At 40.7% G+C, this 15,535-nt stretch overlaps 1 protein-coding gene across 3 annotated transcripts; it reads right to left on the bottom strand.

The window, feature by feature from the left end:
* Positions 1-105: 105 nt before the first annotated feature.
* Positions 106-14,042, bottom strand: LOC105910565 (cytosolic phospholipase A2 epsilon-like). Of its 3 annotated transcripts, none has more exons than XM_031578860.2 (20): positions 13,961-14,042; positions 12,638-12,719; positions 11,705-11,841; positions 10,885-11,010; positions 10,740-10,780; positions 10,512-10,554; positions 9,536-9,584; positions 9,256-9,326; positions 8,752-8,823; positions 8,575-8,609; positions 6,757-6,895; positions 6,510-6,646; positions 5,973-6,195; positions 5,694-5,808; positions 5,270-5,407; positions 5,008-5,106; positions 4,341-4,520; positions 3,972-4,141; positions 3,045-3,231; positions 106-2,904 (listed from the first exon to the last, which is right to left on the bottom strand). In XM_031578860.2, exons 1-20 carry the CDS (start codon positions 13,967-13,969, stop codon positions 2,663-2,665), a joined length of 2,295 nt encoding a protein of 764 aa, XP_031434720.1. In that variant the 5' UTR covers positions 13,970-14,042; the 3' UTR covers positions 106-2,662. The 3 variants fall into 3 exon arrangements, with proteins under 3 accessions (XP_031434720.1, XP_031434719.1, XP_031434721.1); XM_031578859.2 differs by having other exon boundaries at positions 9,208-9,326; XM_031578861.2 differs by lacking the exon at positions 5,008-5,106 and having other exon boundaries at positions 9,208-9,326.
* Positions 14,043-15,535: the final 1,493 nt, after the last annotated feature.

Here is a 15,535-nt window from a genome sequence, read left to right on the forward strand (position 1 = left end):
TGGAACACAAATCAGATTGGAAAGTGTCAAAGCGCACAGTTAGCATCTAAGACATTATTTAATTGTTTAAAGACAACACTTGTGGTAACCCAATAAATCATTCTGTCCTCCTCCACACTTCTAATGAATTTAGACTTTATTGGAATAAAAAAAATGGTTATGAACCACAGAAACCACCAACACAAGGCAAAGGAGAAATATGCAATTACTTAGGGGAATTTTACTTATTTTTCACATATATATGCTTGTAACCAATTACTTTAATATATACTTGTACTTGTACTCACTTATCTATCATGCAAATATGCTAATTAGAATATTACATGGCCAAAACATGTATCAGGCACCAGTATTCCTGGTCTAGGAGTAAACAAAGGAGTAATGGTCATTTTAAGGACCTGACGGCCGCCATTTTGAAAATAGGGCCTTTCTTGGAGTCAAACATTGGTAAACTTTTAGTATGTTTTTAAGTACATCTGATACTACTGTAAACCACTGACAAACCTTTTGTTAGATTTTTTTTCAGGTCAAGTCATATTTGCAGCTGACTAAACTGAGCTTCCTGTCTTCCAAAGGATGTCAGTTCTACACAAGGTAGAAAAAGGCACAGTTCGACCCTCCCTATCATCACTGAGCTCACCCAAACATAGACAAGAGGTTCCTTCACTTACGCAGATCTTACACATATGCAGACTAATAGGAAAGAGGCTGGGCAAAAATGGCATCCATGGGAGATTTGCCAAGCAAAAACCAACCCATTTTGAACAGGTTGTGAGTTGTCACCAAAAGTGTTTTTCAGGAGAAATTGCTGAGGGGAACATACGAATTTGCATCTCCTGAAAACACTGACAAACCTTTTGTTAGATTTTTTTTCAGGTCAAGTCCAAACATAGACAAGAGGTTCCTTCACTTACGCAGATCTTACACATATGCAGACTAATAAGAAAGAGGCTGGGCAAAAATGGCATCCATGGGAGATTTGCCAAGCAAAAACCAACCCATTTTGAACAGGTTGTGAGTTGTCACCAAAAGTGTTTTTCAGGAGAAATTGCTGAGGGGAACATACGAATTTGCATCTCCTGAAAACACTGACAAACCTTTTGTTAGATTTTTTTTCAGGTCAAGTCATATTTGCAGCTGACTAAACTGAGCTTCCTGTCTTCCAAAGGATGTCAGTTCTACACAAGGTAGAAAAAGGCACAGTTCGACCCTCCCTATCATCACTGAGCTCACCCAAACATAGACAAGAGGTTCCTTCACTTACGCAGATCTTACACATATGCAGACTAATAAGAAAGAGGCTGGGCAAAAATGGCATCCATGGGAGATTTGCCAAGCAAAAACCAACCCATTTTGAACAGGTTGTGAGTTGTCACCAAAAGTGTTTTTCAGGAGAAATTGCTGAGGGGAACATACGAATTTGCATCTCCTGAAAACACTTGTGTTAACCCAATAAATCATTCTGTCCTCCTCCACACTTCTAATGAATTTAGTCTTTATTGGAATAAAAAAGGTAGAAAAAGGCACAGTTCGACCCTCCCTATCACCACTGAGCTCACCCATGGGAGATTTGCCAAGCAAAAACCAAACCATTTTGAACAGGTTGTGAGTTGTTACCACAAGTGTTTTTTAGGAAAAATTTCTGAGGGGAACATAAAAATGTGCATCTCCTGAAAACACTTGTGGTAACCCCTTAGAAATTTCTTCTGAAAAACAGATTGCAGTAACAACAATGAACCTGTTCAAAATGGTTTGGAAACCTAAAAGTCCATATGATGACCTGAGTTTAAAAAATGCTTTCTCTGGCTGGAAATATCGACACTATTTTGTCTTCAAAGCTGAAAGTGGGAGGGAACATAACAGTGCAGTGCACCTTATGCCTCCCCGCGGTGAAAATACTGTCGTTATCTAAGGACTCATTTAATGAAGCATTTACAGGTAACACCAACACTGCTAACGTGTACACAGACATCCAGTCAGTTAAGCGACTATCACTTAAACAACATTCAAACAGCATTTGTAAACTATACTACTAGGCTATACTACTCTGTAGATCCACCCTATAATTTATTCTTAAGACTTGGTTTCTTCATGTTCTTTTCTAAGGTTACATTGTGCTGTTACAAAATACGCTTAAGTAAATGCCATCTTATTGATGTCTCTTTTCTGTTGTCTTCATTTTCATTCAAATTTGGCATTGAGATCATCCAAAAGTAACGGAAAGTCATCAAATATTGTGATACTTGAATAAGATTACTGAATAACATTTTTAACAGGTAATTAGTAATTGTAACGGAATACATTTTTAAAGTAACCCTCCCAACCCTGTTCCTATCTGAATCCCCTCTGGACAGCGATACAGGGCCATCATGACCAAAACATCACGTCACCTCAACATTTTTTTCCCCCAAGCAATAGCCTTCCTAAATAGCTCTTACACACGAACTTTATGGCACTTTATTTAACTCTATTTAACATTACTATTGTTGCACTACCTCCATTCTTATTTATTATTTTGCTCATACTGGTACTATCTGTCCTTGTATTGTTGTTCTGTGTTGTCTTGTTGTTCTATTTGTGATGCTATAGCCTGCATGGAGAATATACATGGCGAAATAAAGTTGAATTGAATTGAATTGAATTGATAATTAGAGGGATCTATTCAGGGACAGCAGTGGTCTTTGTGTTCTCCATCATCTTCATGGACTCTCATTCTCTGTAGCGCCCTGCGCAGAGCTGACAGCAAGGTGTCGCGGTTGTTCAGGACGTTGTAGCAAGTGAGGTCCATCAGCCTCTGGAAGTCCTCGGGCTGGTAGGCCAGGTTCTCGGTGATGTATGGTGAGGCGCTGCTGCTCACGTCCAGCTCTCCCATCCTCAGTTCATCCTCCCCTTCTCTCCTGACACCTTCAAATAAATGGACTGCATTTATATAGTGCTTTTTTACTCATAGAGCAATCAAAGCGCTTTATATGTTAATGCATCTACAACATCTACCCATTCACACACCGACAGCGGAGGCTACAACGCATATTGTGTCCACTAACCTGGGGCTTTGAACTCTCTGAAGGTGAGGTTGGCAAGAGGGAAGTGAACCACAATGGGAGCTTTTGGGTTCTTCTCGTCCTCAAACACGTACACCTCCTTCATGGGCTCTTTCTCCACACGGCTGAAATCGATGTGAGGGAACGGGATCCTGTGATCAGTGCAGTGCTGCTGGGTTTGCTTCAACTCCTGAGAAACAGTTAAACGCAGTTAAACCGGGCTGGTCTCTGAGAGAAAAAGATAATCAGTCTTTATTAAACACCTGACATACCTACAGTTAAACACCTGCACCATCCAGTTTTTATTTGTTTCAAAACTCTTTTGGATAATAAATCCCTTTTGACTAAAAATGCTCTGTGTGGTTTTATGTTGTTTTCTGGTGCACAATACAATGTTGATGCAATATCTAGAGTTAGATTTTCTTTAATTTGTAGCAGGTGCTGATGTTGCTTTTTGTGACACATAACAATCGCTTATTAATTAGAATTAATGGATTATAGATTCAATTAGCCTAATGGAATATATATTAGCTAAAATAAGCGGGGTGTCTGTTGGGCCCCGACCTGTTACAAATACGAAAAATTGGGCCTCAGAGTCGAAAAGGTTGGGAACCCCTGCTGTAAGAGATACAGCACATGTGCACGGAAGGTCTAACTTTTGACAGGAGTGTTCCTTTTGGAAATTCACAGTTGTGATGAAACTCAACCGCAGGCACATATGGTTAAGTAGTCAATCTGGTGTTGAATTAGTTTCAGTGTGGTATCAGGATAGCTGCATATTACCTTTAAATTGTGTCAGGTCAGTTGTGATTACTATAGCAACATCTCACACATGAATGAAAGGAGCAACACATTTTAACAATGTTCAATTGAGAATTGAGAATGAGTTCCAAGCATGCATTTCTGAGACTAGGGGTAGCGGACGTTTACCAGAAACGGATCAGACTCCCAGGAGTAGTTGAGGGACAGGATGAGGTCCATACGTCTGTGGGGTCGCAGCACAGGGGGGAACCCCAAGTTACAGGCCAACCCTGAGTCCACCAGATTCAGGGTTGGGTCCGCTGGTGTCAACTGGTTCGGAAAGGCATCAGGGTGTGTGTCTGGACATGGACCACAAAGGATGGATATAAGTCATGCGGCTGTTAGACTGTCCAGCTAATGACATATTACATACACACACACACTTATACATATACTTATCTAAGTATTTATTTATATACCTAAATAAACACATTATATAACATATGTGATACGACATATGGCATATGTTATATTTACGATATGGTATAAAGAAATTACCTTGTCCTACGGTGAAACCAATCCTGGTGTTGTAGTCCCAGTGGAGATAGAGGCCTCGCATAAAGTTGTAAATCTGCGTGATGAAGGGTCGGTTGGTGAAGAACTTGGTGATCATCTGCACCATGTCGGTGGCTGGTTTGATCAGGAAGGTGTCCAGCGTGGACGGCTTGTTGTCCGTCTCTGTGGAGGACAAAGCTCAGAAATCTCCCTGGGCCAGACATGACTCCAGCACTACATGACAAGAGTGTCCGGTCTAGTCTGGAGACGGCTAGTTTAAACTGTTGTACTGAAAGTGTGTAAAAATTGACAATTCCACATGTCCCTTTTAGGCTTTCAATCCTCCTTTATGCTCCTGTCTTCTTCTCCGTTTTCTTCAGTTGTCTGTAGCACCGTTAAAGCTTCACCAACAAGCGTGGGGGATGTACTACAGCGGATTCAATCGGATTCGCCGGGTTCATGTGCACGCGATTTGAAAAGTGGATGTGTGAAAAATGAATCCGGGTTCAGGCAAACTAGACTTCATGTGCATGGGGCCTTAGAGGCCTTTGAGCTGCTTTACAGTATTCAGATGGTGTTTAACCTTTTATGTGCCTATGTCATAACCTGAAAAAGTGTTTGTGAAATGTGACTGGTTGTTTTAAAATTAGTAGATTGTAAGCACCAGTACCTGTGTGGGCGACATTACCACCTATCCAGAATGGAGCAAAGCCTGTGACAAGGTGCCACAGCTCTGTAAGGCTGATGGAGAAAACGCTGCACCATATTCCTACAGAACACATACACACACACACACACACACACACACACACACATCTAAAGAAATGAACAAAATGGCTCTCTTTCTTTCTCTCTCTCACACACACACACAGACTTTCTCTCTCTCACACATACACACCCTTCCTCCCTCCTTGCTTCATTCCATATCTCACCTATCATGAAAGGCAGACGAGTCTCTGGAAGTTTTTTGACTTGGTGACCCAGGAAGTACTCACTGCCAAAGTCCTCAGTGGGTACAAATGCACCGTACTTCGGAAAACCAACCTCATACGGGGTAAATTCACACCACTCTGCAACACAAAGACATGACACTCACACACAGACACACACACAAACACACACAGGTACTGAATCCAAAGAGGGATTAGAAGTAAAATAGATTGGCACGTGTTCCAGAGAATGCATTGATAAATGAGGAAATACATTGTCTGTATAATCTCCAAGCACATTTGGCTGGCTGTTTCAGAATGATCTTCTAGGAGGAAAGTGCACCACATGCATCAGTATCACATTCCAAGTTGAATCATTTGGCACAAAATCATGGGCTGTCTAGAATTGAGTTCCAGTAATGCCTACCGGCCTCTGTGATGCCTTTCAGGCTGGTCTTCATGTTCACAGCTGTGTAGATGGGCAGAGGATTCTGTCCCCCTGACACCGCCCTCTTCTGGTCAGAGAGGGTACTGTCCCATTTCTGCACTTGCAAAGACCAGACACTACACTTTAGGATTTGCATAATCTATTGATTGCTGGGAAAATAACTGTAGTTTGTGTATGTGTGTGTGTGTATGGGGGCTGTATAACAAAGGATAGAGTCATTTTGGTGTCTTTGTTTGTCCTGTATGTATCCTGCAGTACCTTCCCATAGATGAGGTGCTCGATGGCCAGACCCCACATGTCAATGGAGGACACTGGAAGTCCCTCCTTCTCCTTCTGCCCCATCTCCTCCCTGTAGTAACTGAGCCGCTCCGTGGACAGGATGTTCTGGTACCTCTTAATCATCTCAACCTTCATTGGCTCAGTGACCACACCCAGGTCCCCCTGCGACCAATCAGCATTCTCGTACAGGGTTGACATGGCCCTATAAGATGACACATTGTCATGTCATATAACATTGCAGGGAAATCATGCCGGTAAAAGCAGGTGACGTTATATGCTACAATCTTTTATTACAAGCCATCCCAACATTCGGAGGTCTGATATTCTAATGACCGCTGCAAGAAATGAATGACCTCTGCCATTGGCAACAGGTTTTGTGCTTCTAATTCACATCTTTCATATCATTTTGCAAGTAGTCCGTTCACTTTTGGCAAATAACTGTATAATAAGGGGATTCACCATGTGATGTAGCTGACGGTGTGCTATACATTAACTCTTACTTATGAGGGGACTCACCATGTGGCCCCTGAGACCCCAGTGATGTAGCTGACGGCATCCAGGATTCCCAGAGTCTGGAGACCCTTCAGACTCCCAAAAGCGCCAGTCATCGCCCTGGTCCCGCCCCCTGAGCAAACCACACCCACCAGGGGGACCTACAATACAATCAGTTAATAGTTTTGTTGTTGTTGTTCTTTTAAAAAAATTCAATGTTTTCAATCAGGCTCCAGTAATCTGAGTATCTGAACTGGGAAACACACCGTACCTTATCTGTCTGTAGAGGGGAATTGAGCTCCAGCAGCTTGTGCAAAGCCCGCCCCACCACCACCTTCCTCTTCTCCAGGAAGTCCTTCTCCGCTGACGGGATGTCAAAGTCCAGACGCAATGCCAGCTCCTGCGCTGGCCTACAGGGTCACCGTCACAAAACAGCAGTCAGGAAAGAAACGGTAACAGCCTATTTAATTCAGTTTCACTTTATTGACATGATATTGTTATTGGTAATTGAAACAGTGGCCATGCAAAAGAGCGATGATAAAATAATAAACACACACACAGTGTTGTATAGTAACGAAGTAGAAATACTTCGTTACTGTAATTAAGTCGTTTTTTTGGATATCTGTACTTTACTTTACTACTTATAGTTCTGTTTACTTCTACTTTTACATCGCTACATTTTGCAAAGAAAACTGATACTTTTACTCCGATACATTTCCCCTGAAACCTTCGTTACTCGTTACAAATTCTTTAGAAAAAAAAATGAATCATGAGAGTGATGAGAGTGAGACCAACGATGGGGACTGTGGTAGAACACAGACTGCAAGCAGATTTGGCGAATCAGTGGTCCTAGGGCACGTTAATGCGCTATTGACCGTTCGCAAAAGCCCCGCCCCCTTAGTTAGTGTTGCTACGTCTTTTGAACTCACTGGAATGCAGTGGAAGGATATATCCAAAACATTAAGATCAACAATGAAGGGGACACAACAATAATCGAAGCAAAAGCATACAGGTCTCAATCAAAAAATTAGAAACCCCACGACCTCTTCATTAAATGCCACCAGCACGACCTTGTAGACTAGTCATGTTATTTCACCGCTGGGTAAGATCTGTATATAATATTTCAAGCTAGCTACCTACAAAGATTATTATTATTCTTTATTCCATCTCTGGCGAGGTATCTAGCTAGCTAGCTAGGATGGTGACAATCTAAAGTACAGTACAGTAACGTAGCAGTGTGGATCAAGATAGCTGCTAGTAACGTTATTGTTCAAGGGATGTGTGTGCATGTTGCTGAAAGTATTTCACAGTCACTGTACTGATATGATCCTGCAATGGCTTTGTATCAGATCGCCAGGTTATTGCTCTCAGGTTGTGCCTTATGCATACCTTGCGATACTCAGGAGTAGGTTGCCCATTCACAAAATGTTACAATGTGCTGCTTTAGTATTGCCTTATGTGTTTAAATTGTGTTCAAATAAGGCCCAGTTTATAAGTATGCTCATTCTAGTCAGAATAAACTTCATAATTCTCAAAATTCTGTCCCTTTGCTTTTTTATTAACAGCATTTACTTGTACTTTTACTTTCAATACTTAAGTACATTTAATATCAGAAAATTACTTTTGATACTTAAGTACAGTAAAGATCAGATACTTTAAGACTTTTACTCAAGTAGTATTCTAAAAGGTTACTTTTACTTTTACTTGAGTCATTTTCCAGTAAGGTATCTTCACTTTTACTCAAGTATGGCTTTTGGGTACTTTATACACCACTGCACACACAGTCTCACACTCACACACAGTGAACATATTGGTCATTGAAAATCATAACAGATGGACTGTTGGATTTAGGTAAATGGTCATGGTGGAGTATGTACCGGTGACCAAAACCTGGAATCTACTGTGACAGAGTTGCTTTTCCAGTTGTGATTTAATCGGGTGGTAATTTAATATGCTGTATAAGTGATTTACGTTCTCTTCTCTATATGCAATGAAACATACCGACAACTCCAACGAGAAGTTTATCTACCTCTATCTGTGCAGAGGCTAAAGAATATTGTAGGCTTTAGATAGGAAGGGAAGATTTTACCGTTCCTCACTCTTCAGTTCCAGGTCAACAACATCCTGTAAAAACACTTTGTGTTACTTTGACTGGTTTTCTTGGCAAGATTGTTTGAGATTTTTTATTCCACTGTATGGGTGTCTCAGACTAACAAAATTAGCGATAGATGAATGTTCAGATAAGATAAGTGAATACGTGTACTACCATTCCAACAGGCACTTTCACTTCCTGTCTGGTATCTGGTGAAAGTTTGATTGGCTGAACTGTATCGTCACCCTAACAACAGAAGATGAATAAAGAAAATAATGATTTAGTTTTTTAATGAAATGGCAATGGCAAGACCTTTTATAGCATATAGAATTTACAATAGATACAGTATATTAATCATGTTATATTTAGTTAATATGACACAGTGTAGAATTGCCAGTAGATATATTAGTCATATGCTACATTTAGTTAATATGACAGTGTAGAATTTACAAAAGATATATTAATTATATGTTATATTTAACTAATCAATGACAATTCATAACTTTTGATATTTTTCTGTGTGATGATTGTCTTTATTTGATGAAGATCGGCGTCCAGTCTTTGTTACCTGGACAGAGAGCTCTGTGTGTGTGTGTGTGTGTGTGTGTGTGTGTGTGTGTGTGTGTGTACCTGGACACAGAGCTCTGTCTCCAGGTCTCTGTTGATGTAGTAGCGTACCACCAGGCCAGAAGTGAGAACATGCTCCTCTTTATAAGCTCCTTTCAACTTCAGTAATAGGCTCTGGAGTGCTGCAACAGGACACATAAATGTTGTACACACACACACACACACACACACACACACACACACACACAGAGAGAGAGATAGAGAGAGAGAGAGAGAGAGAGACTTATTTTACAGCTGAGCTGAGAGTTTCCCACAGAGTGTTGCTCTTACAAGTTGACACCTGTACTAGAATTCATTTGTTTTTTATCCTTGAACACGCTCTGCTGCTCACCAGTTCCAAGAAGATTTGCCGTGATGTTTAGAGTGGAGAATGGTGCCGCCTAGAAGCAGAAGAATAAGGAGGAATGTCAACTATTACAGTTAAAATGAGTCAAGAAAACCCTATCATGTATTACTCTTCTCTACTCAAACTTATGTCACTGACATATTACATGCTTTGTCAGAGCTCTTTTAAGTCCTGAAATGAGAGAGAAATGTCCTTTTTGTTTTTAAATGGATTCTAGGATTTTGGAAAATAACATTTTGAATATTTTAATTAAACTTTTTCACAGAAAACTTTTATTTTTGTCAAAAGATGCAGATCTGTATGGCAGTTGCATTTTGTATCGTCAATGCTCAATAAACATACTTTTAAGTGAATATTGCATACAACTGCATAGCAGACATTTGAACCGAAAGCATGGATGGACATGGAATGATGGAAAGGCCACATCAACACACTTTTTTACATACCATATATCAATAGAATTCATAGAATACAACCTACCACTAAATGTCATTGAGAGGAGTGTCAAAACACAATACACACACTAACCCTCAACTGAGGTTTCAAGAGAAGAGTTTTTCCAATGGCAAAACTGAATGGAAAACTTTATATTCCTAAATGGATAAATAATGAAGACCACATACCAGCATGCAACTTTTCAGATGCACACCAGCCTTTAAAGGCACAGTCCACAATTCTAATCCAACCCACTTCTTTTAAATTCAGCAAATTGCTTCTCTCAGTCCTCTAGCTGTCTGTTCTGTGTGTGCGCTTGGAAAAACTGGTGTACCTACACAGTCTTTGTGTGAGCGTGACTCAGAACGAGCCATACACTATCCCAGCCAATCAACACTTTGCTTCGAGAGCACGGAAGGGAGGGGGGTAATTTCAATGGCTGTTGAGCTCGAGTATCACCAAACTTTCAGCAGAATCATGGACCATGGACCATGGCTTTAAGTTGAATTCACACAGAAGCGCTTACCACCAGGACTCCATTGGACAGGTACGTCCCTGGATCCTCAGCACTGAAAACCAGAAGGACAAGTCTCTTCTTCAGCAACGCATGAGAATGATTTATTACATGCTAACGATGGCTAACGACAGTCTATAGAGCTTAGGGTATAAAGAAATAAGATTTAGTTTATATGACAAACAATTCAGGGTAGCAATTAGTGGAACTTTTTATTTATTGAAGTGTCTGTTTTCTTACCTCTCTGCCATCTCAAATTCAACCCACAGCTTATCATTTGTCTGAGCACAGAAAGAACAGCACGTCAGATCTGAAGACATATTTAGTATTTTAGGGGGTAAAATGTCACATTGCCTCAATCTATGCTTCAATTCGAGGGCTTTACCTTTTCATTTATTATGAAGATTTTGGTCTGCTGGCCCAGGGTGAGATTGCTGATATCAAACAAGACGACAGAGCAAAGATCTTGCGTGAAGTAGTCTTCATCGTACACGTGCATTTCTAGAACATTCTGGAAGAGAAGGGTAGATATATCAGAATCAATATCTTTCTGCAGTTTTCATCGAGTGGGAACTAAAGAAGAAAGGTTTAGCATTTAGTGGCAATTAAAGCAACGGAACTATAATGAGCATGGAGGTACAAAGACAGGGAAACAGGACTTGTGTAACAGAAATGTGTAACATCTGACTGAGAAACTGTACTGATCAATATAATGCTTTCCTGTTGAGTAAAGTGAAAACTACTGTATGTAGGTTATGATGCCTTTTGCTTGCTGGTAAGTGAGGTGAAAACTCTTTCAGCTTTAGACTGGTATGTGGTCATGTGTTGGCCAATGAAAGGGGTCTGTCATTGATTAGGTGCCTCTAATTTATTCAGTACAGTAAATGCAGTTTTCTCAGCTGCTGTGGGACATTTACTGACTAATTCTTGATATTTTTAAAACAATAAGTGTATTTCTCATATAGCAAAACACCATGGATTGCCTCCAAAAGCCTGTGGCTCATTCAAAATGCATTTTCAATTAAGACCGTTTCAAGCATTTATTTTAATTCTTGCAAGTATGCACAAAACTGTTACATAGTGATAAGCTCTTTTTTCCTTATGGAGGCACCTTGCAACCTCCGCACCATCTTCTCACCCATGCAAATCATGACATGTCCTGCTCTCTCTCGTGCTCACACAAAATGACTGCTGTTGGGTCTGACCTTGACGTGGCTGTGGATGCGAAAGTGAAACGTCTCGTTCCACTCGGGGTTGTTGCTGTTGGGCACTGTCTGGGTGCGGTGAGAGCGAGCAGAGGACGTGGGGAGCCTTAGAATCACGTAGCAGTCCGACTCCGAAACTGAGGAGAAGCATTGAGAAGAAGCTAAATACAGTATACTATCAGTCCATCACTCTGGTTCTCTCTCCCTCTATCTCTCTCTCTCTCTGTCTATCTGTGTCTGTCCATCTCCACATCTGCCAACTTATCCATCTCAGATCTGTTTGGCACCAACCATAAGATGAAGTCTGAGCAATCTGAATCTCAAATTGTTGTTGTGGTATCTTGTCAACATGCCTGACTTCTGCAGACATTGAAATGACTGCTGCCTCAAAACTTGCTGTCTCGTTTTGGCTCTCTGACATTTATTATCATGTCAGACAGCTGATAAAGAAGGCAATGGGGTCTTATATGTAGACACAACATGCAGTGGGTAATGGTGACAGAGAGGCTAATGCACAAGGAAACTAGTCAGGGGCACTAACATTAACACAGGCTATGAACACAAGCACATTAGAAAACTGACCATTGACAGGCAATGCACACTGCATTATCGTGTGCACTATAGTGTTTACGCACAAAAATATGCATGAGAGCACACAACCCCCAGCATGCTAGAGTGCATTTCCATGAGATTTTAAATAAAATGTGTTTTACACACTTGTTTTTAATTCTTGCATGAACTCGTTCTTCAAGGGATCATTTTAATTCTAATCACATAATTGCTACCCAACAACAGTTAGAGCACGGTCATTCAAGACATCCAGACAACTGGCATACAAGGTTATCTACTGCGTTAGTCAAAACAAACAGCTGAATAGAAACTGCAACTTTAAAACAATGAAGACAGACAGACAGATTGATTGACAGGACTCACAGTAGTCATGCGAGTGATGGAGCTCTGCTCGCAGGACAGTAACCGAGAGACTCCAGTAGGGCACAACCTCGAGCTGGTGGCACTGAGGGTAAAACAAATACTTCAGTCACGCTTCAGTATTTCTTGTCATTATCGTCACATATTTAACTACTGCGTATCACGGTAGATAGTAGCATTGTTCCCGTCCTTGCGCACGGTGGCGCGCGCCAAAAATAACGCTATTGGCGCTTGGTGATCTTTGGTGTCATTTCAGCTGGTCGCGCACGTCACATATTTTATAACCTGCCGTGCGGCTGGAACGTAAAAAAAATGAACGAGCAGGAGACAAAAGTCACAGCTCCTACTACCTACGACCAAATGTCATTGAGAAAAGTGTCAAAACACAATACACACACTAGCCCTCAAGTGAAATCCTATGCACTGAAGAGTTATTTCACTGGTTGGCAACATTTATATTCCTAAACGCATAAATAATGACCACATACCAACATTCAACTTTTCAGACACACACCAGCATTTAGAGATATGGTCCATAATTCTAATCCAATTTGTTTTATTCAGCGAATTGCTTTTCCCAGTCGTCCTAGTCCAGAACGAGCAATACACTATCCCAGCCAATCAACACTTTGCTTCGGGAGCTCGGAAGGAAGGGATGTCAATTGATTGGCTGTTTAGCTCGACTAACTTTCAGAAGTACCATGGACTGTAGCTTTAAGACGAATAAACACGGTAGTGCCTACCACCAGGTACCTCCCTGGATCGTCAGCACTTAAAACCAGAAAGACAAGTCTCTTCTTCCGCAACGCGTGAGATTTATTTATTTAATGCACGCAATAATGGCTAACGACGGTCTTTTAACTTAAAACATGTAGTTTATATGACAAACAATTCAGGGCAGCAATTAGTGACATTTCTTGTCATTATCTTCAAATGTTTAGCTACTTTGCATGTCACAGCTAGATAGAAGCACAATTCAGAGATTACCTTAGTTTGAGCTGCAAGATGTCCCGCTAGGGTAAAACACGAAATACAATTCCCTGTCTTATTCTTCGGTAATGGGTCTATAACATAACATGTTAATACGCATCAGACAAAACATAAGTGGAATACATCTAGTGGACATACAGGACAGCTGGTCTACACTTCAAATATCAGAGCACTTCGCATTAAGTTAAACTAAACTATACTCCTACTTAGTTAAACTAAGATCCTTCTTAGAAATCAATACCAGTGGTTTCGAACATATGATTTCCTGCTAAGCCAAATGCATTTGGCAAGCTCTCTGTTCATATTTTAGTTGCGAAGACTTCATAGTCTGCTTACCTTGGACATGGTCGTCTATCTCAGCGAGACCATCGATGTCAAATTGAGGGTAAGTCAAAAGCAAACAAACAGAGAATGTATACCTGCAGTTCCCGTCCTTGCGCAGGGTGGCTCCTTGGATTTCTTGGAAATGTAGGCCTATACGTGAATTTATATTTCGTTGTAATATTTTCATTTACATTGGCTTTTAGCCTTGTCTCTCTTGAAAAAAAGTTTGTTGTTAACTATAATTCACGAGTTAAAAAAATGAAGACTTTTACATAATCCTACTAGAAAAGTGATGTAAAAACTTCCTTCAACTAAAATAAGTAAATTGAAACTACTGATGAGGACAAGTGAATATGTAGGTTTCTGTTCCCAGCGGTGTCCAGCTGTGCAGCCCATAGATGGTGCAGGTCACGCACGATGCTTGGGGACACAGTGAGGTCAACCAATCCTGTGTTCCCAGTGTTCCATGGGCTGCACATAGGGTTCACGTGCACAGAAGGTGATGAGACTGTTAACAGTTACCCCAGAACAGTTTCACAGCTCCCCCAGATCCCACTGATAATCAATGTCCTATCAGAATACCCCCTTCACCTGTCAATCACATCGTCCCATTACCACTACATAAGCCTGACTCAGCTCCGTTCAATGTTGGTCAGAAGAAGTTGGAGTAGAGTCATCAGCATTAGCAGTTTGGTGGACAATTTGCAGACTGGAACATTTGCCTGTTCATTCTTGCTGTGAGTCCATAAGAGAGTGTGTCCTGCTATTATTTGTGTAAATCAGCAAGTTTGTTTAGTATCAATCTTACCTGTACAGTGCTGTGAAAAAGTATTTGTCCCCTTCCCGATTTCTTCTATTTTTTCATATTTGTCGCGCTTAAATGTTTCAGATCATCAAAGTAATTTTAATATTAGACAAAAATAACCCAGAGTAAACACAAAATGCCGTTTTAAAATGATGATTTCATTTATTAAAGGAAAAAAGCTATCCAACCCTACCTGACCCTATGTGAAAAAGTAGTTGCCCCGCTAGTTACTAATTTAATTGACAATTGGGTTCAATATTGTGTCTTGGCAGTCAAGCAAAACTGTAGTAGAAATCATGTAGATTTGAGTTAAAGTTCAGGACAAATAATGTAGTTTGACTCTAATTTGGGGCATTTTCTACATCATCGAAAAGGACACAACCCCAGTGAAACACACACACACACACACCTACATTAAATCCACTCTGTAGCAAACACACTCTACAACCTGGCTCTCTGCATTGCTAGAGGACTTCCACAGTGCCTAACAGGCAAACATCCCAGCAATCAATCCCGACCACAGACGTACCTAGTCAGGATCTCCTGAGACTCCCACAAACACTCCACAGTAACTTTGCTTCAGGGAGTAAGAACATGTGTCCAACAACCCCAACAGATATCAGTCAAAAAGTCATCAGCCCTAACTGTGGATGTAAGTGCATCATGAGAACAATGTTTTGCTTCCTCCATTTTGTGATGAACATCAACTGCTCATTTGGTGCAGTTTATGGACGTGTGGTTTGTTTGGTCAAAAACATTTTGAGCGGAAATTGAATAAAAGT

The sequence above is a fragment of the Clupea harengus genome, chromosome 13 (assembly GCF_900700415.2).
Source record: "Clupea harengus chromosome 13, Ch_v2.0.2, whole genome shotgun sequence".
In the NCBI taxonomy this organism is placed as follows: domain Eukaryota; kingdom Metazoa; phylum Chordata; class Actinopteri; order Clupeiformes; family Clupeidae; genus Clupea; species Clupea harengus.